Source organism: Limanda limanda, chromosome 3, assembly GCF_963576545.1.
Source record: "Limanda limanda chromosome 3, fLimLim1.1, whole genome shotgun sequence".
In the NCBI taxonomy this organism is placed as follows: domain Eukaryota; kingdom Metazoa; phylum Chordata; class Actinopteri; order Pleuronectiformes; family Pleuronectidae; genus Limanda; species Limanda limanda.
The window spans coordinates 19,957,605-19,984,398 of NC_083638.1; the positions used below are offsets into that span (position 1 = coordinate 19,957,605).

General features: G+C 39.9%; 1 protein-coding gene across 1 annotated transcript in view; it reads left to right on the forward strand.

Moving 5' to 3' along the window:
- Positions 1 to 26,794, forward strand: part of spon1a (spondin 1a) — a 66,702-nt gene that overhangs the window by 16,380 nt on the left and 23,528 nt on the right. The window contains exons 5-6 of the mRNA XM_061068740.1: positions 361 to 483; positions 5,109 to 5,257. Coding sequence (XP_060924723.1) covers positions 361 to 483; positions 5,109 to 5,257 — 272 coding nt within the window. The remainder of the gene's footprint in view (positions 1 to 360; positions 484 to 5,108; positions 5,258 to 26,794) is intronic.

A 26,794-nucleotide genomic window follows, 5' to 3' on the forward strand; every position in this document is an offset into this window, starting at 1 on the left:
TTGTTTGTCCACTTTTTCTCTATTTTCTCTCATTCTTGATTTTGATGCAGGGACATTCCCATCTGCCATTCGTGTGAATGATTGTAAATGAGTGTGACCCCCTGGCTGTGCATGACATTGGATGCCACGCTGAGAAACAGAACAAAAGAAGCGGGCTGCACATCCTCGCTTTTCCTGATGCCCTCCCTCTTTTCGGCACCCCACTTTCTTCAACTTCCCATCTCCTGTATAATGGATACCACTTTCATCTACTCCTTAAACTAATGAGCAATCTCTCAATGCCAATCTCATTGTGTTCTGTATTTCTCTCCCCGGCTTCTTATGTTTTTCACCCTTCTCCCGTCCCTCATTTTTTAACAGAATCCCAGTACGGAGATTCCACAGATAGACCTCTGCTCGACTGCTGTGCCTGCGGAACAGCAAAGTATAGAGTCACCTTCTATGGGAACTGGTCGGAGAAGATTCATCCCAAAGACTATCCCCGTGAGCACAAACTACTCTGCTGTCCTTCACGTCGCCATACATGTTGGGAATGAGTCTGGAAAATACTGGGTTTTTTTTGGTCATAAATCCAATCCAATCACCATCAGTTAATTGCTCTCACTAACAAGTCTTGCCTTAGCAAAGCTGTTGTAGTTAATTCGAAAGACAATCATCCCATTGTCCACCACTATTTTCCAAATACCAATAAATATGTGAGAATGCCCTTTACACATGTTGACATTAAATGTTCATAATAATGAACATGAGCATTAATTATCTTCAGTTAAATCTGTATACATGCACATTGCTGCTTTAAAAACGAACTCGCCAAGACTGCGGTTGCAATTAGCATCATTTTCTAGTTTGAGTAACCTTTGCTAGAAACTACAGGACCCATCGTCTTTATTATTAACGTATGCCTATAAATAAATTTAATTACACATTTGTGAAGCATTTGAAATATATATAAGTGAGAATGAACAAGTAAGTTGTGTCCACTTCCTCTAACTATCCAGAAATGAGGCCAAAATATTCAGGATATGAATAATGCCATCTTGCACTGATGATGCCATTGAGAGTCAGAGCCTGCACAATAGCAGTTGGGGGATGGATCCACTGTATCGAGGTCCAGACGATACTCATCCCAACACGAGTCAGTCTCTGCTGTCATTCATTACACTTCACCCTGTTTTTTCTAAGATCAAATAATGAAATAAATTCGAACTCAAATATAATAACGGTAGACATCTAAAAAAAAGTAGCCAGCTACCAGGGTGCAATGGAAATGCTTGGACTTTATGCCATCCGTCTATAGATACAGTCTATGGTTGCAAAGAGTTGAGCAGTGGACTAATTAATTGTTGACATATACACAGATTTGTTGGCAGAAACCAACAGGATATTAACAGTCTTTTGCCTTAATCTTGTAGCCACGAAAAACTCCTGGATCTGTTTCCCACATGTGGGCGGTGTAGACCTGTTATGTGGCTCTTGGTGATCATGTGGGTGGTGAGCTACAATACTACACTTGGGTGTGATGTGCATATAACCTTGAGATGCACTATCAAGATCTGAATAGACTCAAGGATTACACAAGCTCTCTTGTCTAAATCAGGCTCTCGCCAGTCAGATCAATATACTGATTAGAGTGGAGTAAGATAAACCCTGAAATCGAACAGGGCCCTAAACTATTGTGTTATGTAGGGAGCAGTTGGTTTGTGACACACTCACACACACCTATAAACTGACGCACGCACGCACGCGCGCACGCACGCACGCACGCACGCACGCACACACACACAGTGGATCAACTTAAAAGAGAACAGGGCAAGCCGTGTGCTTTCTGTTTCATCCCGACTGTGTGTGGACTCTTAGGAAACCACAGTTGGATTTCTCCTTGCACAAAGTCATATCCTAGGTAGATAGTTGTTATGACACTGCACATATTGAACTGGACAGTTAAGTCTGTTCTTACCTTTAGCCTGACTTTGCGATAGTAGTTTTTAGGGTTTTTAGCTCATCTTTCTATTTTTAACATGTGCCCTTCATGAGCAGGAGCCATAGACCAATTAGGTGACACACATTCAGAGACCAAAAAGTCACTGTGAAACAAGCCAACAGGAACTTTTTTTTACACTGCTGATATGATAACCTTGACAGTTTTTTTTTATTTCTCTCTTTTGTCCCTATTGTGTTTCATGCAGTGCATGGCTACTCAACCTGAACTTCTATTTAATGAGATTAGTGAGAGACAGAGAGAGAGAGAGAGAGAGAGGGAGAGATCGAAAGAGAGAGCGAGGCAGATCCAAATTAATAAATAGTTTCTAACAAACTTGACACAGAAGCTCCTAAAGTTGTTTCCACATCAACCTCTAGGTACATAAATGCAGTTCACCTATGGCACAGAATAATTCAACTATTTACCATTGACAACAATAAGAAAAGGTCATATTTGATGCTAAAAACACAATCAGATCAGGCCCTAAGAGATGAGTGGGGAATCCTTTTCCTATCAAGTACAATTTAAATTCTTGTAAAATCCTTCGAGAGCCATACTTTTCCAAACTATATATACATGATGTGTTTTAGGTTTTAATGGGTCATCTCAGAGGAGGAAAGTAAATGTGCTAGCAGGAATCTGGGGTAATAACACTCAGTGTGAATGGGTTGCAATATCCAAGTACAAAGTTGGATAATGAAAAAGGAAACATGCATGCAAATATAGAAAATATTCTATGGCAACTCAATACCAGTTTACCAAACACATAGCTTTCACTGTTTACATTAAAAAGGAAAACAATGACTCTTAAGGTCCAATTGCACTCCAGAACCTGCATCCAGAATGAGGAACCTAGAAACTCACCACTTAAAACTTAAACTAAATAAAATTCATCCAGCAGGAACAAATACATTCAATGATGAACACAAATAAATGTAGTCTCACTAATTATAAACACCATGAAACTGGTCCTCAGACCATGAAGCTTCTGTCATGGAGACTAAAAAGTAACAGAGGAATATTTACAAAATAATCATCCAAGAAAGTGTGTCCCAGATTATAAGAAATTCAGCAATCCTCCAGGCCGCCGATAACTATAATGACCACACTTGATACAGCTGATATCTCAATAATTGATCAATTCTTGAAATCTCTGAATCTTCCCTCAGGAGTAGACCACAATAATAGGGCTCTTACTGAAAGGGGGTTGCCTTCACAGAACCAGACAATGCTATCTCCTGACTGAAAGAAAACAAAGCATTTGGATCAGATGGTGTCATCACTGAATCATACAAAACCTTCAAGCCTAGAGTGAAGCTTTAACTACACCCTAGAATAGGGACAGAAGCCTCAGTCATGAAATAAAGCAGTATATATATATATATAGCAGAATATAAATGAACCATAAAGAGGGAAAGAACAATAGAGACTGCCAATATCTATTTTAAATACAGACTATCAATATTTTTTTATTATCACCAAACAATTTAACATTGTCTCTGAATAGTATGTAATATATGTATATAATATAATAATATGTATATATAGGCGATCACTCCATGTTGTTGACTATGTGAGTGAGGAAAATACCAGTATGGTGGTGATGTGTCTAGATGCAGAAAAGCCATTTGATTCAGTTGGAGTAAAGCAATTAGGTTTCAATGAGACATCAGTGCACTTCATTAGATCAATACACACATCCCCCACAGGATAGAATAAAGATAAAGGGCTGTTTATCCCAACCCATCAAGCTAGAGAGGTTCTCCTCTCAGCCCTGCTGTTTCATTTTCTTTAAAGATCATCTGACCAACTCAATTACAACTAAACTCAACATTTTCTCTCAAAAAGTGAGGAAAATATTATGGTGTGAACAGGCAACAGAGTTTAGAAACTTAAACTTGGAAAAGATAACAGCGCCATGAACATGTGTCTTGCATACCCGGCTACCGAATGAGCCGCAGCCTCTGTGAAGACTAGTTCAGAAAATATATGGGAAAGAATATAGTTGTTGAGCTACAGTTAGAAATAGACTGATTTTAGCTATTGAGTAGATATTGAGTTTAAAACATTGCTTCGGGACAATATGCCCAGATAACAGCCATCAAGTATTCAGCCAAGCCACAGTATAAATATTATTTTAGTAAATGGGCCTGATGAAGCTAATAATAACAATCTAATAATAATGGAATTATTATACGCAACAATCCACACTCAAGTATAAACTTGATTCTAATACTGTGTCTTATTCAGTCCTGTAAAGGTCTGCTTATATCTCAGACCGACAGAGAGAGCAAACAAAAGGAGAGAAGACTGTAGTAGGAGCTCTGTGGTGTCAGGTGCGAGTGTATGCACTGGAAATGGTTTCATGACTCGAGGGTCAGAATTCTGTGGAGGATGGCAGGACCAGCTCTGGGCTTGCTGGGACAATCAGTGGGCCAATTTAGTGTCAAAGATTTTATTGGCCCTGTATGTCTCTTTACTGGCCCTCTTATACGAGTTTACAATCAAGCCTATTGCAATAGTAGCACACAGCAGCGAGTGTAATTAATCAACCCCCTCTGACCTCTCAGCCCTATGAACTATTTGATTGAGCCTCACATTGACTAAATAGGTGGTGTAACAGTGTATAATGGAGAAGTTGTTAATGTAAAGGATTCATTACGTACAACGGCAATAATCTTTCCACTTGGTGCATACATTTTATGTCTTTAGAAACTAGGCATGGTAGACTTGAAGGGCAACCATAAATTTGTTTGTTGATTGTGGCTATAAAATCATCATGGTGCTTTTAGGGTGGTGAAGCTGGAAGTGATTCCAGCCCATGTACATTGATAACACACTGGGCAGGGGAATAATATGAAAGTAAAGGAGGGTAATAAACACATCTAAACTCTCTCTCTCTCACCTGCAAAAACCAACAGGGAGTCCATTAGTGCTAGAAGGACGGCTGTACTCCATTAGTTACTATGACTGATGGACCAGTCAACTGATTTATAATCATTTCCATCTCTAGAGCTGCCAGAGGGGGAAAACATTTGAAAGTTGATTGATGTTAAGAAACTGTTACCTCAAGGTACAAGCTGAGACTGTGGAAATAATTGATTTTTTTGTTGTCTGACTTCATCAGGTCGTGCCAATCACTGGTCATCTATAATCGGTTCGTCCCACTCTAAGAATTATGTGCTGTGGGAGTACGGTGGCCTTTCCAGTGGTGGAGTTAAGCAGATAGCTGAGCTGGGCTCCCCTGTCAAAATGGAGGAGGAGATCAGACAGAAGGTAAGATTGTCCCCCGCCGACTGACTCACGCTTTGTATGAAGTACAGGGCCACAGAGTCAGTGATGCATCTGATTTTGCAAGACACGTCGTCATGATATTTGCAAAATTTACAAACGTTCAGCTTCCTTTATTACCTTGAATAAAAGTGGTAAGAAGTGAGTTGTATAACACCACAGGGGCCGCGGAGGGTGTTCCAAGGTTTGCACACCTAAGTTCAGCAAGGTATGAATTGCTTTGACAATGTTGTCCAGATTGATTAGTGCTTTCAAGCATCAATGCTATTCTTAGCCTTTTCTGTACTTGTGCTCGGTGCACTTCAGCAATATCAGGATCTGTGGGGGCGTACGTCTCTAGGACCTGGTTTAGATGTTAAAAGAAGTGGAAAGAAGGAGCTTTTTCTGGGCCTTGTATCACTAAAAAGCTCAACAATACATTTTTACATATCAGTTCATCTTCGATCATCTTTGATCATCTTTGATTGGGTCGCACCTAGTGCTCGGGAGAAGATGAGATCTTCTAGCTGAGAATTGTTATCAATATTGTCTCCCATTATAAACGGGGGTTTCTTCTACATTATAACATTTTTTTTCTCATTTTGTCATCTCTTTTCACTCGCTCCTATTCACTGTTCATTTTCTGTGACTTTGCATCATGTGGGGGAACGTCATGCTGTCATTGATTGAGGGAGAAAGCCAAGTTAATGCAGAGCCATGGGGCACAGTCGATTCTTTAGGAGAAAGTAGGAGCGCTTGTTTTGATTCAGCTGATGTCCCTAATTAAATGCGATCGAATAAACGTGTGAATCGTGATCATGATTTCATTACGATTAATCGTGCAGCTCTAGTTGCATACAGGAGGCAGCCGTTTTTATCCTTCCTAACTTGTTTTAAATTGTAATTGACTTCACCTTGGATGACTTGTCTTACCTGTTGTGCCTTAGGGACATGTTCCTAGTTTCAAACTTTCTCTACAAATTAAATTGTAGTTTTTGAACAATTGTTGTCCTCGATTTCTCTTGATCTTTCCCCCTCCTCTGCCCGTTCTATCTTCATTTAGTCCACAAATAACTTGGTATATTTTTTGTCTTTGCTGTCTCTCTCAGCCTTAAAATAACCCATGCTGGCAGAGCAGATGTTCCTGCAGAGCGCTTATTGTTGGTTAATATAAGACCTGGAGTCACAGCAGATAATGAGAGCATGGCGTGAACAATGGGGTCTCTTAGTCATTGCTGCTTTCTCACTGCTATTACAGCACACACTTTTTCTTTTTCTTTTCATACATCTCTCAGCTTGGATCATTAGATGCGTTTCTCTTTAGCTTTGAAGTGACAGTGAAAGTGTAGGAGATTTGATTGTCCACTGAAAAAAGTCTGTATCAATTTTTCCAGTTAATGTTGTGTCTGCAGTTTGCTTGCGATTATTTCCGGAGCACATGATACAATAATACATCTACTCACACAATCATAAACCTATCAGTTGCTGATCGGTGAAAAATCCTTCCTGGAGATCATGAACATATAGATATAACCCTAGGTAGGTTGAGAATTGTACATGATTATCAGGAAAGAAAATAGTTGGATTGAACAATATAAGTCCCTCCTCATATCAGCAGAATCAGTGTGAAATCTCTGAGCAGGAATAAATGAGACATTTCCTCTGCCCCCCCACCAGCAAGTGTGTTGTGGCTCAAGCTGTGGGTGTCAAGAATAATTGCTCAATCGTGAGGTGAAATCGGCTGACAGAGTAATACAGGGTGGTGATTACACAAGTGATCAATATATAAACCTTGATTGGTCCGATACTGAGCTGCATGGAATTATTCACTGCCTGGAAAAAGCCAATGGATAATCAGTATTTTTCAATACTCGGTACATGGCCATAGCGGTGCTATTTATGTTTGTTTTAAGGCGGCTGAACACTAGAGGATAATCGGGCTAATTTTAGATCTGATTTGTCCCTTCGGACAATCGTGGGGGTGTTCCCGACTGGAGGTCACTCAGTGCCGATTATGTGCCCAAATACTCCTGACGTGTGAGGGGTTTACAAAATATTCTTAATACTACCAATTGAGTCGGAGCTGACCTAGAAGCGTCACCAACTGGATGTCGATACAATACATATCCAACTCTGTACGCCTTCTCAGAAATGACTCCATCGATAGTTTTTTTTTTTTTATTCACCTCAGGCAAACAGAACACATAATATCGGTCCTCCTCCATGTTTATTTTTCTCATGAAGTCACGTTCAATCAATCACGCAAGTGTTCCACACTCCAGTTCAGAAGGTTGCGGTAATGTACCTCAAAGTTGTTTGCTATCCGCCATAAACAACTGAAGAAGAAGATATCGCAAGATTGTGAGATTTCAAGTCTCTGCAATCCCCAATGTTGAATCTTTTCCTACAACCAGCAAGTGCGTGGTCTGACGTTCTGGCCCAATTGTCCAGTGTTGCATTTAGAAGATTACAAGATAAAAAATCTGTTAAATCTGTGATTATGTCTTTGGTCTCCCATGTTGGACAAGAGTTGAAAATCCTCTGGTGTGCAACGGCCCTTAGCGTGTTTGTTGCTCATGTGTGTGATGGTGCTGTAAGTAGGTGATCGCACTGTGCTTTCGTAATGTAATTTTCCCTCTCAAGACATGGGTTCTGTGTGCTTGACATTCGCAGTTGCTTTGATAACTAGAAGCTAAACAATGTTTTATGGCCTTCGACAACTTTGGCACATTCTCATTCTATCCACTTTTCTACAACTCGAGCAGCACTGAGAGTCTGTCGACGCCCTTGGGGTGAGGAGGCCCCCTCTTTTGAGCCATGCAGGGCTTCTAGGTAAACGCTGACACAAACAGAAAGCTGATTCGCTTTTATGTCAGATGGGGCATCGAGGGGAGCAACTAGCGATGAATGCAAAAATTGATATTCATAGCCAGGCTCCACTCCAGCCAAGAGGCTCGCCGATCAGAGTGTTCATACAAAGTTCAATTTGCAGAGCCAAGCAGGTATGCAGACCGCACAGGCCTGTGGGCGCACACCGACACCCAGAGCCCCTCTTTATCTTGCTCATGTCAAGTCACAGTGTGATGGCTTTGTTTTATATCAGAATGTGTCAACCTTTAAGAGTTGGGACATGGCTGTATGGTACCATTTGTCTTGCTGCGATCGCTCTTCAGAGGTAAAGGTTAAAAAACTGCTTTTCCTCTGGGAATAAAGGCATTGTCATGAGTGAAAAGGGATTTCTTCCATATTCCAAAATATGATAGCTTTCAATTATGTTGATAATCATTTAATGCTACTACCGTCATGCTTTAAAATTTAGCAGCACGTATAGTTTGTAAATTCTCAACAAAACAGACATAAGCACAGCACAAACAAAGCATTTGAGGGGTATTCTCTACTAGGCCACTCTATCTTATCTAAGTTCATGGGGAAATGTAAGTAGCCTAATTTTGGGAATCAGATATTCTTCCATAGTTGTCGTACTTGACATAGATCTTACATTTTATTCATTTTGGTCTTAAAATATCTTAAATTGATCACGTTGAAACCTGAAGAAAACCCTGCATATGACACTGCAGAACTTAAAACAACGTTAGTAGTAATTTGTATATTTCTTAGGATTCTTTACAGACAATGAACGTAGATTAAAATGAGGAGTATGAATATAACTGTACACAACTTGCCTATCCCATGTAAAAATGCTGCTCTGCCTGCCTACTTATCTGACTGGAAATAAAAAAACAGGATTGCATGTCAGAGCCTCCTCAAAAACTGCTTCCACCCACATAGAGTCAGGACCTGTGCACCGCACTCAAGCAATAATAACAGTGAAATGGACTGAGATTATAAGTGTGACCATTACTACCCTTTTAAGAATTCATGTATGGAAATGAACGGCATCAAATTGCAATCCTCGCTCACAGGAGAGGGTGCTTTGATATGATTTATGATCGCCTGCCACCAAAGATGCAGATAAAATTTGTGTTTGTTTACCTCCTGGTTTGAAGTGTGAGTTTTAGTGGATACAGTATGAGAAGGTTAGTGACAGAAAATAATCAAGGAGCCTTTTTTAATTTATTTTTTACAAATTGTCCCGACAGACTATAAACAGATGTGCAATACTGTCTCATTTGCTGAGTACAAATGCTCCTATCAGAGGACTTGGCAGCACAGGGATTCATCCGCAGTCCGTTGTTGTCCCTCTTTTCATGTCTGAGATGATTTGTATATGTATTCAGTCATTACAGAAGCTCAGTGTATCACTAATGAGAAGTTTAATGAGACTGTCTCTACGGACCAGCGACGGGGGCCAAGGCCTCAGACGGATTATGAAATCTCCCATTTCTTTGAGCAGCATGGGGCGTTTTTCATTATTGCACAGTACGGACGCTTACCGAATCCTTTATTAAACTCAGCTCTGCAGCTGTGCCACCGAGCAGAGACAACGCCTCCAAGGATGGAGTCAAAAAGAGACATCACAGATTAGTGACAGGAAATACCGACCCGTGTCAATTGATACAGCTGCGGTCCTTATATCGTTTATACAGGGATACAAGTGCAGGTGATACTTTCATAGAACATCTCAGTGCCCCATGGGATGCCTCTAGATTCCTTTTTGATTGCCAGAAATCAATACAGGATTTTCCTGTTCAGGATTCACATTTTCTGAAACTGTTGGTAGATATTTTGTCACGGTCAAACAACCACGTTGATGAAAGCCTTTTCTCAGCGTACAAGGAGCTTCAGGGCTGACTTGCACATTTAGTTTGCAAGATGAGCGCATGAACAACAGGTGTGATGGAATACGGTTTCAGTTTGTTGTTAATGTTCCTCCCGCTGCTGGTCTTTCTGTGCACCTTGCAGAAATTCAAACAGTAATTTAGTAGGTAGTTCAGTTGTCATGAGAACAGCAAGGTCTGCCGTCCGTAAGTGGGAGGCCTGCAGTCGGGAGCATGACTTGAGAATAATGGATATGCAGATTCCTTTAGATCCTTGACTCTCTGAATGAGCAGGTGTTTATGTGTGTTTCTCTTTGTATTGAGAGGATAACTTCACATTTACATTCATAGCGCCAAAATCTTTATTCCCTATGTGTTTTTTGTCCACTTTAAGTTTCCTCCTAAGGCAACATTGACTAGTCAAAATCCTCACCAGAGTTTGTGGCATCGGGGACAAGAGTGTCTGTGTGATGCATTGATCTATTGAGATTTAGAAGGCGGACGAGATTTTCAAATAAAACATTATTATTTAATTACGCCAGTAAATCTATTTGTCGTAACTGTTTTTTAACAAATCACAATGACACACTTAACACAAGTCTTGGTGAGAAGTGCTCATGTGATGCAACCACACATTTACCTCCTTGCTCCAATTTGTGCTCAAAGGAGAAAACATTTTTCAAAGCACAACTCACTTTTCAAAAGCACACAGTCTCTGACTAAGTAATAGTTGACATTTTCATAATGAGCAAGTGTAAATCTCCCTTTCATCCCACTGCACATGCCTCCTATCAGACCTGTGTAAGGGCCTCCAGATCAGAGGACTGCACAATGGGCTCAGTTATTTTCTTGCACCATTAAGTTTCGTAATGTCTTTTTAAGAACCCATCTTTCATCAAACAGCGAGAGATCACACTGTTCTTCACCTCTACGTCATTCACAATTGGTGCTTCAACCCCTTCATTTGATTAATTCCTTGGTCGGCTAATTATCTCCATCCTGGGTTTATACAAGAATATCAGGTGGTCTCTGCAGCGTGCAAGTACGTTCGATACATCAATGGAATGAAACCCTTTTATGTTCCATGAAAGGATCTCATTCATGATTACTGAAAATACAGCCCTCTGTTTTAATGGCAGCTGTAACTGTATCTGACATGATCCTGATCGTGAAAATTTGATTATGCGATAATGCCCTGTCATTTTCTGCTCTGTATGACGTCACTGGCACTGGAGGAGAAGTGGCCTGCTGAACAGGGTCCAGTTGTGTTGGAGCTGGGGGGGGGGGGGGCAGGCAGGCAGGCATTCACAGTGATTCAGGCTTTTCCTCTTGTTACAGTATAATGAAGCACAGAGAGAGGAAATTCATCATGCAGTCCTGAAGGAAGCCATGTACTTAATATTTGCCAGAGGTGTGGCCAATTTTCAAATTTAATCTAGATAAAGAAATTTAAAACATGCTGAAGTTGTGATGTAATCTTTACTTCACAAACCATGACAGCGTTTTTTTAATGCAAAAAATATATAAATGTTGATTCTTCCTTTTAGATTTTTCTTTTGGGCATGCAGATGATTGGGATTGCTAACGAAACCCAGACACTGGTTCAGCTTGTACCCAGTGGACCAAATCACGACGCAGATTTTGTTGCAGGCTTTGTACTGAGATAGTTACCTTTCTTCACAACATAAACACTACCACATATGTTTAGTTAACATTACATTAAAACTCTGACAGACACATGGCTCTGGCAGTATGCAACCTTAGCCTACAGTTATCTTTTATCTACCTCAAACTGGAGTCCACTCGCCAACAAAATGCCTGAAGCTACTGTTGTTATAAATGAAACATCGCAGAGGCATGTACAGTCAAACTATGTGTGTCATTTGTCAGCATTCAATGACAAATTCCACAAGGGAACTCTTTCTACCCAACTCATGCAGGCTACTTTAGCCCTCAGGACACATCGGAGTTGCTTTTGGGAGCTGTATTGTCTTCATTCTCATTTCCCTCAGCACACCATTTATCATGTTCATCGTATTCCTTGTGTATTGTTCTGTGTGCGTGCTGGTGCATGAGTTCAGATTTGCCACAGTGGTATAGTAATTAGCTATAAAGAGACCTCCCAGAGGGAAGAAGTCTTGACCCATGTGTTTCCATCCAGCCTTGCCAAGCCATGGTGGACCATGCCAAACCCCAGTGAATGTAAGAGCATGCAGACATTCTCCACGCTCACCACCAACCCCCCATGGCCACTTCTCCCTTGTTGGACCGCTTTCCTGTTTTGTTTTCTATGTGTCTTCTCTGTTCCCTGTTTTAAAAAAAGCAAACACCAGTGTTTAGGAGGGAATAATTCTTTAATTTTGGCTGGCAGTCCACTCATGGCCTGTCAAGTCAGCTTTGTGAGGATATAGCAGAGATATTCCTGTTTGGGAAAACAAAGCTCTCAAAAACCTTAATGTCTGCCTTGGTTCCCAGGACTGTTATTATGATTGCCAAAATCGAGCAGTACAGCCAGAGGCAAGCACATTTTGAAATGCAGTGGGGGTTAGCCAATATGTGCTTTGTGTGTCTGTGTGTTTGTCTGAGTGTGCATTTGCAAGCACTGTGGGCATATGAGGGGTTTCTTTTTTTCCCGCCTCGTAATGAGCAAGTCAGAGAAATGTGCGACTTTATCATAAAGACGACACAAAGCACAAATGCCTCCCATTCAGGTGTTTTCATGTAGATGGCATGTATCTCTGGCTGCTATATGATTACGTGCATTTTCATGCACATATATTACATGTGTCTTCCGTGTGTGTGCGTGTGTGCCTGCCTGCCTTAATGTTGACTCAACCAGACCTTGGTGCAGCCAATTTAAAGCTACAAACACAGTCACAGGGATAAAAGCCGGATTATTCTGGAATCTCAGACATCTTGGCCGGAGGCGGCTTTGATAAAGCCATCATAGTGTCCAGAGAGCTGACTGGAATAAGAGAGTGGTAGCATGCAAAGCAGAGGGGCACAGAAACTACTGCTCCAGTCCATCTTGCTTCATAGCAATCAGAGATTAAATATTTCCTTTATTTGTCTTGTTTGAATATGCCATAACTTTACTTTTACTATTTGAGTGTTCCCAAAGTGCGAGATGACACGGTTTATGGAAATTGAAAATTTAATTTATGCTAAACAGTGTGATATTTTGAGTTGGTGTCGTATCTGTGGTCTCTTAGAGAAATCTTTATCGTTTTGGATCAGTTATAAATCAAGGCTATTATACCTTTCATGCTGTGTTTCATGTGTTAAGCTGCATGTGCTTTTTAGTTAACATCAGAGTTCAAATCTATGTGTATCTATCTGTTTTTTTGTATGTGTTTGTGCTGGTTTGCGAATATGTGTGTGCCAAAATTGCTACAGCTGGAAGTCAGAAGTGAAGATGTGGAGAGAGATTGGTAAAAGACTATGAGAGAACCAGTTGGTGCTGAGCGCTTACAACATCTAGAATGGCACTCCACCAGTCCCCATATAAATCACATTTAAAATCAAAAGATCCAGATTTTTATCTTTGGTCTCTACCAACTTGCAAACAATCAATATCAGTGCCCTAAACATGTCTGATTTTTTTTCATCAAGATCCATGAATCTTTCTCTGAAGCTGCACATTTGAGGTGCACGTGTTTACACAAGAGCCTCCACCTTTCTGAATTTGCCAACCTATCCAGATCGGCACCATTATTGAATGGGTTCTTTCCTGACCCATGCCGCATCTTTCCACCAAGTTTCATGGTCATCCATCCTGCAGTTTTTGTGTTTCCGTGTTCACAATCCCAAACAATGGATAGGGGTAAAAACATACCCTACTTGGTGGAGGTAATAACTGAGTAGCACAATTGTGCAGCCACGATTAAAGAGTAATTTGTCTGAGAGCCTACATGCCTCTAAAATGCTGACTCGGCTGTAAATCAGTATAGCTGAAGGCGAGTATTTATTTTCCATCTCATCTGTAAGCATCTGCAGCCAGTGTGTTTTACTGCACATTGACATGGTTAACATTTGGTGGGGTCATTGCAAATTGCATGAGGATTTCCTACCCTTAACAGAACCCACATAGTCGTCCAATTTGTCTAGAGCAGATTCTCCTGTATGAACTTTGCTGATATGAAATAGAGACTTCTTCTTTTATAGATCATCATACAACCAAGGCCAGCTAAATATAATAAACCCTTGTTATCTGTGGGATCTTTTATTCATGAGGTGGCTTTGACAAATCAGTTTTCAGCATTAGCTCTTACCTGTTGTGTTGGCCTATGTTAATGAGTCCATGGCTCTGAGGGTCCCTCATTCACTGCAATCTCCATATCATTTGGTGGGTTGGGGACCTAATGTCCGTCTTCCCAGACTCGGAGCCTGATCGGCAGTTAAGACATGAACAAACAAATAATTCTCACACACAAATCAAACACAAGAGCAGCGAGGTCCAATATCATATGAGATTGTAGCCTGATGCAGCGTGTAAGCATATTCTCACCCACATTACGCTTGTCCATGGTAAACACTATAATTATCTGTAACCATCATCATTATTAGTCCACAATAGCTTTTTATGAGTGTTGGGGAGAATGCAGTGATTTATTATCCAAAATCCGTTTTTCTACTGCTACAGCTTGTGCTAAGTCTTGCTATGGTTGTTTTGTATTCCATTACTTTTAGTGCAGCCTCTTTCATTTCTAATGTTGCATTATTTTTCCTCAAACTTATTAAGAATCAAATTACTTTGTGCGTTTGCGTGTGTGGGGGGGAGGTCCTGTACACAAACAGTAATCATAGATACTCCGTGGGTATGATTCTTCTCTGCCTGAAGAGAGAACTAACAAAGACTAACATTTGTTATCAGCTTAGGCTGCCTTCAAATTGGATGGTGGACTCACAGGGCAGTGAAACTGTCTGCCCCCTGTAGCAGCATATTTCAAATTCAGCTGCAACCATGGTGTTGCAGTTGTAAATATGTAATGCTTCTATACACTTTACATTGTGGTGTTCCTTATTTAACTTTTAGGATATATGTGGTAGCGAATCAAATGATTATTAATGATGATTATTCCCTTATGTACTGTATTTTGGGGCAACTGAATACACATTAAATATTCTGCATACAGATATAGCTCTGCCAGCTTCTTTAGTCTAACCATACTGTGTGCAATCTATGCAAAGTAATGTTTGGCCTTTAGCCTGTTTTTGTTTTTTGTTTCTTTTCCCCCCTGGAGGTAACACTGAGTTAACGTCTCCTGTGAGTTTTGGACTGAATTATGTATTCTTGTGCATCACCGTGTGATGCAGTGCTTCAATAAGGATGCTGTCATATATATATGGACCATATCTGGATTAAATTTGAAACAGCAAGCCTCAACCCGAGTCGGTAGAGTTGAGTTTTTGTAGTGGTCGTGTCAGTTTCAGGATTATGACACGCTCCGCAATGCGGTACGTCTTAGCCTCAATGACCACTGACCTTCTTACAGTGCATGTATTCTGGAAGTAAGAATGCAAGTTGGTAAAGTGTAAGAGAAGCCTAGAAAGCGACAGGCAGCCTGAACTGGGTCACTTACCTCAATTCATCTCTAATAATATCCCCTCACCCTGGGCCCAGGTCTGCCGGAGTTGCCTGTATGATGATGGCTCGGGCTGCTTGATGAATGAGTGTGCCGGGCCTGCGCTATGCGCACTGTAAGGCTGCACTGCAAGGCGCAGAGATTGCCACCGCGGAGAGCCACGGTCAGCAAATCAATTCACAACTCTCTGGAGGATCAGTCGGCGCTTACAAACTCGTCTGCCGTGAGCGCGGAAGGTTCTCTTGTCACCATGTTTCCTCCGCTCGCTGGCGAGATGTTCTCCTGTTCCGTTTCCGAGCAAGATTGGTTTGACTGGGGCGACTTCACCTATGCAGTATCTGAACTGTGGCTTATTCTGCAGGGCAGGATATGGGAATGTCACTGGAGATTTAATTAATACCTGAAGGCTGTGTAAGCCTTTTTACGCTATGTGCTGATAACAGCCAGCTTGCATCCCATTGGAATTTTGAAGCCATTTTTTTGCGTCTATTAATAGATTGTAGTATGTGCTGGGACAGAAAGATCAGAGATTCCTGAGCATACCTTTGATTACAACATCAGAGGAGCTCCTATCTCACTACAGTACAGGCTCCTTCAGACAAGCGGGGCTTTGGCTTGCAGGGTAGAAAACAGCTCTTATTTTCACATAATGCTCATGTGCTGGGGAATAGTTTGATCCTTTTGAGTATACCAGCTTCATTAGGGTAGAGTAGATTCTCTCTAAAACATAACTAAACACTAACAAAGTTATGGAATTATAAAATAAGCAAGGGACTATTTGGTAGAACGAGTTTTCTACATCATCTCACGTTCCGTTTTTAACAATATATCCTGCTAATCGTGGAAAAGCTAGCAAGGAGCAACTGCTAGAAGCCGACTTTCCCGTAACTTGCTCGGTAACCTCTTGCTCATCTCTGCTTCAGGAGGGTATTCAGGCAGGTCGGTTAATGACAGAATGGGTGCACCAGCGAATCATTTCATTCTGGGTTGTTTATTACACACACCGTTTTTTTTCCATAAGACTTATTTAGCGATGGCTATCGGGATGAGGATTTCCACAAACAAGATAAAAAGTGTTTTAGAAAGAACTTATCAACCCTACCTTTAAGTTACCAAAAACATAAAGCAGTAACTCTGTCATTCTCCTTCTTCAGCATTTTGCATGTTTCCGTGCCACAACCTTCAGTGTCGGCTTGTTTTGATATCTTGTGGCGTCGATGGAGCATTTGAATGAGTTATCTGCATAGCTTTGCGCCCGGAGGAAATATAGTTTCCTGATGATATTAATGAGATGAAAACTGGTATTTGCATCATAATTAGCTGTAATGATCTTTTTAGCATGATGATTATATCAGGATGTGCCGTGGCAGATATTACAAAGGGCTCTGAAGAGGCAGAAGCTCTGCGTCAATAGCAGGTCTTCTTGTGGTTGCATTGAGTGAGGGGGGATGTTATCTCCCTCATGTTGTAAGCATAGCCACCAGAGGCTCATAAAAGCCATTACTATAATTTTTCAACAGCAACTGAATGATATGGGTAGTTTCCGTAGCAGTCTCCCCTCTGGTTTTGCTTCTGTGCCAGGCTGCAGCTTTCTTGGCATGAAGGATGCTAAAACACTTTTATTTGTACTGGGAACACGGTTTTCGTGCTACCTCGTCTGTTTTCTGAAGCAAAGCAATGGGAAACATTATCATCATCACTGTTTAATGAAAGCTCAACCCCAAAGAGTCTCTGTGTAAAATAAATATTTCATAGCTAGCAGATGCATTCCAGGGACCTTGTTAACGCTGATCAAAATTTAGATGCACAATTTCTAAATCCCCACACAGACCCACACATGCACAAATAAATTGATAGTAGCTCAGTTTTGCTTTTAGTACACAGCTGGGGGATAATTTACACATGATGGGCTGTCAGATTGTCTTAAGTTATGGCTGTTATGCATCCTGATTTGATACAATTTGCTATACACAGTATATGAGTTGCATCAAACAGTAAATATTATATTTAAAAGACACGGTGTGAAGCAGTCAAACATCAAACATATAATCATGCAAAAAGCAGAACTCACAACAATCCCTTCCACGAGTAATCATCCCAAGCTCAGTACTTGTAAGTGACAAATAATGTGGCACTTCTTCCTGCTTTCATCATGACAGTTGTTAGCGGTGTCCTGACAGTAACATGCTGCATTTAGTCTTTGAGGGCTTACAGATGGATCAGCAATGTTTTCCTCCACTAGAGATGCACTGTGATGCTCTGGAGACTGTGTGATATTCGCTTTTGGCGTTTTTCCTGTTTGTTATTTCCTTTGAGGTGTTCTCCAGCACGGGATTTTGAATATACGTAAGAAGGTCTTACAAGCTTCATTGTGATGTTACATCTACATCAAAGTTCTTTAGGAACCTCATAAAACAGTCTATGCTGGACGTTGGCGTGTCGGGAAGCTGTTTGCTGGTTTTCTTCTGCTTTGTAAGGATCAAGCAGCAATCCAGAGTGCTGTGATAACCATGATTGTCCTCACTGGAACAACATAATCTGTCGTCTCAGCAAGTCCCCTTAAAATGACATACTGTATGTAAACAGGCCTTGTAGTGGACATAATAATCCTGTACACAGGAACAAGTCTGGTTGTTGTTATAAGGTACTAACAAGTACTAAAAACCTTTCCAATAAGGGTTAACATCTCTATCTCATTACATCCCTCTCCTTCTCTCTGTGTAGCTGGATGTAAGAACAGAGCATTTTGTTGTTATTCTGACAGTTTTCTGAGATATACACTACAGATTGTTACCTTCTGTGAACTGGTAACCTCACTGGTGAATGCAAATGGCGATGATCCACCAGCACTGATGATGAGCCAAGCACTTGGTTAAACTCAGACTAATATGCTCCAATATTTCACAAATAATAAACTGTAGCCACTTGTCACTAAAATGACTATCCATGGGAAGACAGTAAAATTGTATATTGCCTTGTCTTGTAGCTTAATATCTCAGAAATAGGTCAGCTGGGTTTTGTGTTGGAAATAAATTTGGATTGAGACGTTTACAGTATTAATATAGCACAGAGACCTGCTTTATAATCAAAAAGATCATGGCAATCTCCCTTTACTTTGGAATGAGACCTCTAAAACGGTGCTGATATGGTTGAGGCAGGCTTTTGACAGATTTTGTTCATTCTGCAGTGTGAAGGCACACAGACATCTATATGACTGCCTCCCGACCCGTATTCATATTAACCGTCCCCAAAGTCACTGTAGCAAGCAGGCAATATTAAACCATATTAACACTGTGACTCTTTCTCTAACCGTTGCATTTGCAATGATGCCAGTTTAAATGCCGTTTATTGCCTAACAGGGAATTACAAATGCTAAATCAAGCATTGCAAATGAGGGTTCAGTGCGCTTGTCAGAACTAGATGGAAATTATTCATGCAATATGAATATTTTCCCTCCAAGACAAGAGACTATGTCATCTACACTGCGTGATGTGTCTTCTCTAATGGATAGAAACCGTCTTCTGTTCCGGAAAACTACTCCACTGAGCTTTTTACAACATGAGCAGGTTTATTAGAGTGAGCACAAATCTCAAAAAGGGAGCTGGACTCCACACGAGCCATAAATACAAATGTATATGTATTGATGCGCTGTGTGTCCTGCTGTGTTCACCAGATGGGTTAAAAGCAGAGGACATTTCCCTCATTTGCATGAGTGTGTCTGTGCATGTGTGTGGGATTAATAAATGTATCTTGTATCTTTAAAAAAATTAAAATTAAAAAAAAGCCTGAATTTGACGGATTCCAAGATTAACACTTGGGAAATAACTTATTCATACTTTGAATCTATAACCTTTTAGCATTTTCACATTCTCCTACAAAGATATTTTAATTGAACTATGGTTTTGGGTAAGCTCCATGAATCTCCTCATGGAGCTTAGATTTAAATGTGTATATTTTTCCAACATTCACATAATCAAATAAATTAAAGATGTCATGTCGGGCATGACAGTATGTTACGTTTAGATTAGAAAATGTCTGTATCTGTGCACTGTATCCTGAAACTCTAACGTATTCTGTTCTGTTACACTTAGTGATTGACTTGGCTGTTACATTCATTAACAGATTGTAAATGCATGCACGTTTGTCATCAGTGCATACCTGTTTGCTCCTTCATCACTGGAACTGAATGTGTTGTGATTTTAGCCTGTGGTTGTGTAAAGTGCTGAGAGAGGATCATAGCTATTGCACAATAACAGCGAGAAACACATTTCTAAATGTTTACACGCCTGCAAATACATTTGCCCAAGGTCTGCAGATCCCTTTAGAAAATGTTTTATTATTTAGGAAAGAAAATGCCCCGAAACTTTACATATTTGCAGTTATACAAAACAATGTAAAAATATTTTTTATTTTTTATCTAAAAATCTAAATTATTACCTGTACCCCTAAATATCAGCTTTGTGAGATGTGAAGCTGTATGAATAAGTGACACATGAGTCAGTTTTCCCTCAACATAGTGTATGAAGTGATTTTATAAGTAGGGAATAATTTGGTTGCACACAGAAACCCTTTCTCTGCAGTCTCTTCTTGTAAAGCCTTCATTTTTACAGATGAAGTGTATGCAGAGTGTTTCCAGGTACATTTCTAAACTCCAAATCCCCCTCAGTAATTTACCATAAGCTCCCTGAGATACTGAAACGGCAGAGGTTAAGACTGATGTATGATTAAGCTTTTGCTGTGGCTGCACTTTTTTTTTTTCTTTTCTTTTTTCCATTTTTAAAAATAGCCATAAAGAGCCCACTTTTTCATGCGATGTTCAGTGTCTGAACTGCAGAGTATTGCTCTTAAATGTAACTTTTATTGTTCAGTTTTCAACCTTACGCCTTAATTTTAGCTTTAATGTCCACGCTTTATCTCCTTTTCTAATGTCTGCTCATTTGTAACGCACTTAACAAGTCTTATTAGCTCTATAAAACCACGTAAAGGGCTGCTTAGGGACCAGCATCTGCTTTGACTGTTGACTAGAGTCTTCAGAGTGGAGTCTCTCCATTGAACTTGAAAAGAAACTGGTGGTAATTTTTTGGTGCGACTTGTGATAGTAATTTATGTCAAAGACGGGTGTTTCCTAGAAAACAGAATTCATATTTATATTTGTATTAAGTATGTACAACTCTTTTATACAGCATTGACATTATGACTCATAATAGAGCTACATTAAATTTAGGTTCTGATGGAGGTGCTGTGTTTATACTAGTGTCTGTAAAAATGCACATGACTAAGACGTACAATTAATCTGAGACCTGTCAACTGAAGCAAGGCTATCTTAAATATGCATGTAGTGTAGGCGGCTGTATTGTTGATAATCCCTATGATCTATGTCTGACTTTATCTAATCGATTTCTGCCAACAGGCATTTAAAAGCATCAGTCTCTCGGCAGGTCTGTGTTTTCTCTCACCAGTAATTAGTATTTGTAAATAAAACTTACAATCTTCATTTTTCTCTGCTCTGTGCTCATCTCATCCATGCACTGAACTAAAAATGCATTTGTTTGAGAATAGAAAAGGGAGGCGTCAGAGTGGAATTCAATATGACTCCACAGATTCTCTTTTTCAGGAGGGTGAAATATAATTTCATTAATTCCAGTGATGGTCCACACTTGTGATACTAATGAATTTTGCCGCATATCTCTCTTCTTTAATAGTCCACCCTTCACCTCAGAGTTATTCCCCATCACATTCAGAGACACTGAGAAATCTATTAGCTGAGAATGTGACCGAGAGTCCGTAGGGTTAGTAATTGAAGGAGAGAGGTTTTGAATAGGGTTTTTGAAGAGTAGAAAAGTTTAAAATTGTCACATTATATATAAAATGTGACTTTAGATGAGTAATGAATCCTCACTTTAATTGCATTTTTATATTGCATTTTTTCAGAAGTGCATTCAATGTGAAGTCAACCTGAAGGAAAGAAGGACAAGAAAAAAAATTCAAATTCTATGTAGAGTTTCTAAGGTTTATCTGCCATAAATATTCATCTTTCTATTGGTCAGTCTGGTCTAAAGCTCGGGGAGGTGTTGATGTATGAGAGGAATATGTTTCAGGAATTCTAAGCTTTCAAATAAATCCTTTAGTTTGGCTTTTCATATTCTATAGTGCACATCACAAATAGTTATTTTCTCTCATTTGCTTTTCTACAGTTGATTAACTGAGTAAAGAAAAAAAAACTGACATCCGTGCTAAGGATTAATATTAAACCAAACACAGATAAGTGAAAATAAATGTGCATTAACAATAACATTTCTTCAAGTTCTTCTAAAGCCAAAATGTTATTAAGCACGAGCCTGTGACACCGTTCACCTCATCAAGAGATATCGCCTCGAAGGAGAATAATGCTTCTTTTAACACCCGGTGCTGTGATATCATGGCAGCATGTACTTTTACAGCATGTTCTCTTTCATTAATGGCATATTCACTCTATTCGTAGTCCCTGTACATTCACACATAGAAAACTAATCCACAAAGGGGAGCTGTCTGGTACAGTCAGTAATGATTTCCCCTCATAGATCTGCTCAAGCCATTCTGACTGACAACAGCAAAATTGTTGATAGCAATTTTCACTTCTGCATGTCCTATAGTATTCTAGCAAAAGTAAGTTCACACATGATTGGCCCTCTGTTGTTTACATAAGATAATCATCCAATTGAAAGATGCTCAACCCCAGAAAGGTCAAATTCAAAACAACCTTTATGGTAACTACTGCAAGTGCGCAGTATTTTCAAATCAATACAGTAACAAAAGGTTTACAGAGAAGCAGAAAGACATGAACAATCAATTACTGATCTTTATCAATGCTGATCTACTTTAATAGATGATTGACAGAATGTGTAAAATAACAGCTTTATGTATATGTATGAGCTTTATGAACCTTTAACTTAATATTATTTTCAAGAAGACTGAATCCTTATCACTTGGAGCTAGAGGCCTGGATGAGCAGCCTTACAGGATGCTGAACCGCCAACGCAGAAGTTACATAAAACTGAACAATAGCTATGACAATTGTTTTGTCCCTCTTGTGTAGTTTTATGCAAAAGTTTGGGAACTTGTGGGCAAATGACGTATTTTGTTGAATTTTGTTGTGAAAAGTAAAAGGAATTTGAACCTTATAAGGTTGAAAGGGCTGGTACAGACAATGCTAAACAAGTTTACTAGATAAACAAAATAATTTAAAACAATTAAAGGTATGTTGCGCTTGAATTTAGATGATAAGCTTTTGCTCGTGACTTAAAGTGAACCAATAAATGATCAAATGGTCACGTGGTGCCAGAAGATGAAGTTAAGACTGCAGCGGCTACTCTTCATCCTGAAAGTGGGATTGAGATGAGAGTATTAGCCTGACAACAGCTGCCAGTTTTCTGTGATCCATGACAGTAATTGACACTGCACAGAGAGCTTGCTTAAGTGTTTCTCTTTACACACACGCTCACACATGCAAACATAGACATGCACAGATGTTCAGAATCACTTACAGTGAACAGCCAGCTTGGAAATATGCCACTCAACGATTAAGCAGGCGTGTAATGACTCCAGCCTGTTAATAAACATATCACATATAAATCATACAGTCACTTTGCCTTACACTGTCATGATCTGCTGCCCTTCTGAACTTTCTGCGTGGACTTCCTGTTGTATTTTGACCTTTCTGTTGCAGGCACGTCAGTCCTCAGTCTATTTATACTTCTTTGTTTTCATCCTTCAGTTCTTAGTTATAATTTGTTTGTTTTCCTAATCCAGTGCATCATGTCTGAGTTTACTGTGCCTTGCCTTCTTACCTGCATTTGGACTTTCCAACTGTATTCTCTGGATTTCAGTTTTCCGTGTGCCCCCCCCTTGTGGATTATTTTTGCTTGTTTGGACTGTTCTACCTAGTTTTCTATTCTCGCATGCCCCAACCCTCCATAAGCCTCGTCCCTTAATGTTTTATTACATAACTAAAAACTGAATCTGTCTGGACATCTGCCCTTTGGGTCCTTGTGTTTGCCTGCACCCGTTTGTACAGAAACAGACAAGAAGCCACAAAGCCTTCTGCTCTTCCCAGACACAACATGTGTAACAGCGTGCCCTCAAAGGTTGAAAGCTGTGAAATATGTCACCTGAGGACATTATTGCAATGTTTCCGGAAAGAAAAACCTTAATAATTAAATCGTACAAAGAAATCTTTTTGGGTTGGCTATCTGTGTAAATTCAAGAAAACGTGTATTCCAGCACTCAGAAGTGAATTAGGAGATAACACCATAGATGACCCTGTATTAAGACCCTACATTAAGATGTTCCACCTCATCACTGAAGCAATGAATTGCCCGACAAGCACAAAAGCCCCCCTGTGGGCATGAAGAACAGCCAGTTGTCCTGGTAATGGAAAAGAAAGAAAAGACAATCGGTTTGTTAAGATTTTTTATGCCAATGTGAGAACCGCTCACATTGCTCGCTTCGTATTACCTTGCTGATGCAGTATTTAAAGACTGTACCCTCGGCCTGCCTTGAGCCAATTTTATGGCTGATCTCCTGTGTGTGAGGGACTCTGACACGTCAATCCCACCGCAACCACGATAGACGCGGCCGCTGAGGATCTGCGCCCTCTGAGAATGATCTCACTTCCAGCACAATGTGTTGCTATTTAACGGGTGAAGAGCAAAATCAAATACAATTTAAGTAAAAAGCTATTATGCATTAATACACTGGTTACATCCATTTAAATATTAATTAGTTTCCTGGTGAGTTGTCTGCATAATTGAGAGCCATATTAATTCCAGAACTGCAGTCTTCTCAAAGATTAAATAAGAAAAAGAACATCCTAAATATTAAGTATTATTAAACCTTGAATATTAAACCACTTGAAGTTTAGATTAAACCATTACTTTCAAGGTTTGGAATCATAATTCACAATACTTTCATAATATCTTGTATTTCCACACTTTGTGGTTTGATAATGATTTCATCCATTGATCATATTCTAAAGCAAATGGCAGTCTACCACAACGAGCCATCATGATGCTGCTTTAAAATAAACTGAATTTTCATTGTGAATAAGCAGGTATATTGTTTTTGGTGTTCAGATGAAATTCATTTAATATAGCGTTCATGAAAATGACCCGCAGGGTAAATCCAAATCCCTTAAGAGCATCCACGTTGACCTCACCTGTATCATCTTCATCTGAGCACCTCCCACTGAAGACATAAGTCAGTTTCTGATGTCAGTCAGCTTTTTCTGTCTGAAACCACCAAGACAAAACAAGGTGAGTGGCTGTGTACATGTTAAGGTGGTCGTAGCACCGTGAGGCAAATGAGATACAACATCAGAAAACCATATCAGGTTCGACTCCTGTCAGCCGTCAACAGGAATCTGAGGCTGCAGTGGGCACAGGCTCGTCGACACTAGACGACGGAGGACTGACGAAATGTAGCCCGGTCTGATTTTCCAAATTTCAGTGAAGACATGCAGATGGTGGTGTCAGAATTTGGAGTCAACAGCGTGAATCCAGCGATCCAGCTTGTCTTGTGTAAACAGTCCAGCCTGCTGCTGGTGGTGGTGGAGTGGTTTTGTGGAGAGTGTTTTCTTGGCGCATTCTTGGACGTTAATACCAATCAATCTTCATCTGAACGCTACATCCTATCCGAGTTTTGATGGAACGAATAATCTGCAGCTTTAATGTGCAGCTGATAAATCTGCAGAAATTGTCATACAATCATGTCAACATGGACTAGAACCATCTTGTAGAATTCCACAAAGAAAGTAGACTGCATTGAGAGCAAAGGGAGGCTCGAGCTGATATTATAAATGTGTTCAAATGCTCAGTGAGTGTCTATTCCTTTTCAGACAACACAAAATAAAAACGTATGCGGCAAATTAATAAGGAAACAAATAAATTGAACATGAACCCTTTCAAATGCCATTATTATCATAAATATTTCCCATCAAATTCTTCTCTCTTGCCATTCACCTGGATTTTCAGCTTCACTTGTGACTGAATAGAGATGAGATAGAAGCAATGAAAATGTGTTTGCATCCCAGAAGACAGGCAGACAGACAGGTTGGGCCTGATAAAGATTGAGTGGAGTCTAATTCAAAGTTAAAAACGGTTGTGACATTTACCATTTTTTTCACCTGTGGCTCAGGAATTTAGAAAATGTGCCAAGAAATCATTACTTCTAATATTGCATAACTCATAAAATGTGTATAAGGATAAAAAGTGAAACCAAAGCTTCTCGGTTTTCCCCTGGTGGCTGGCTGCAACATAGATCATAAACCAAGCCTCCTCCATGTTAGTGGACAGTAATGACACATTAAATAATCTCATCTCTAAGATGGTTTCTGTCATCAGTGGTTCTTATCACATTGATCTATCCTCAAATGCCAACTTTTCAGGATCATTTGATTTTAACTACCAAATTGATGTTTTGAGGTGAGAATGACAGCTGACACTGAGTCACCATTGGTTGAGCTCTTGCATTAGGACCTGGAGACTGCAGCTCCGTCCCTAACTCTCGCTCCAAATGTTCAGGATGGCAGCGATAATTTCCAGTATATTTTGGCTTCATATCTAGACAGTGGGAAGAAGTGGTGACATCTTGTCCATCTTTATCTACAATCTAACTAGGCAACATTCTCCATTCTTATTTGGATTAAAACCATCTGGCAAGACGCGCATTATGATGATAAATGTGGCCTCCTTCACTGGACTATGCTGAGATAATTGTCTTGAAACAGATGTTTGATTATTGTAAATATTTTAAGCAATTAGATACTTTGTTTTAATAAGCCACACTTTGATGTGTAGCATGGTGATTGTCCAGTTGGGCAGATGTGCCTGTCTGCTGTAGTCTGACAGTGATCGATGACAGGAGGAATGAGATGCACAACATCATAATCCAACACAATATGATTGATAACACAAACAGATTTGCATTCCTGTTGGTACACGCTCAGGGAAACTGTAAGAGTGATGGGGAATCTCTGTGAAATGACAAGAGAGTCAAAAACCTTTTAGATAAAACTAGCAAAAACTGTTTGTATGATCTTTTTAAAGTCGCTTTGGAAATGCCAAGTTAATGAGCTTGTGTCAAGAGTAACTTCAAAGTGCACCGAGAAAAACAACAAAACACGAGATTAAAATGCGCCAGTTTCCATGTATTCAGTCATAATGGTGCTGCACAAGTGAAAGGAAAACACAGCATTACCATAATGC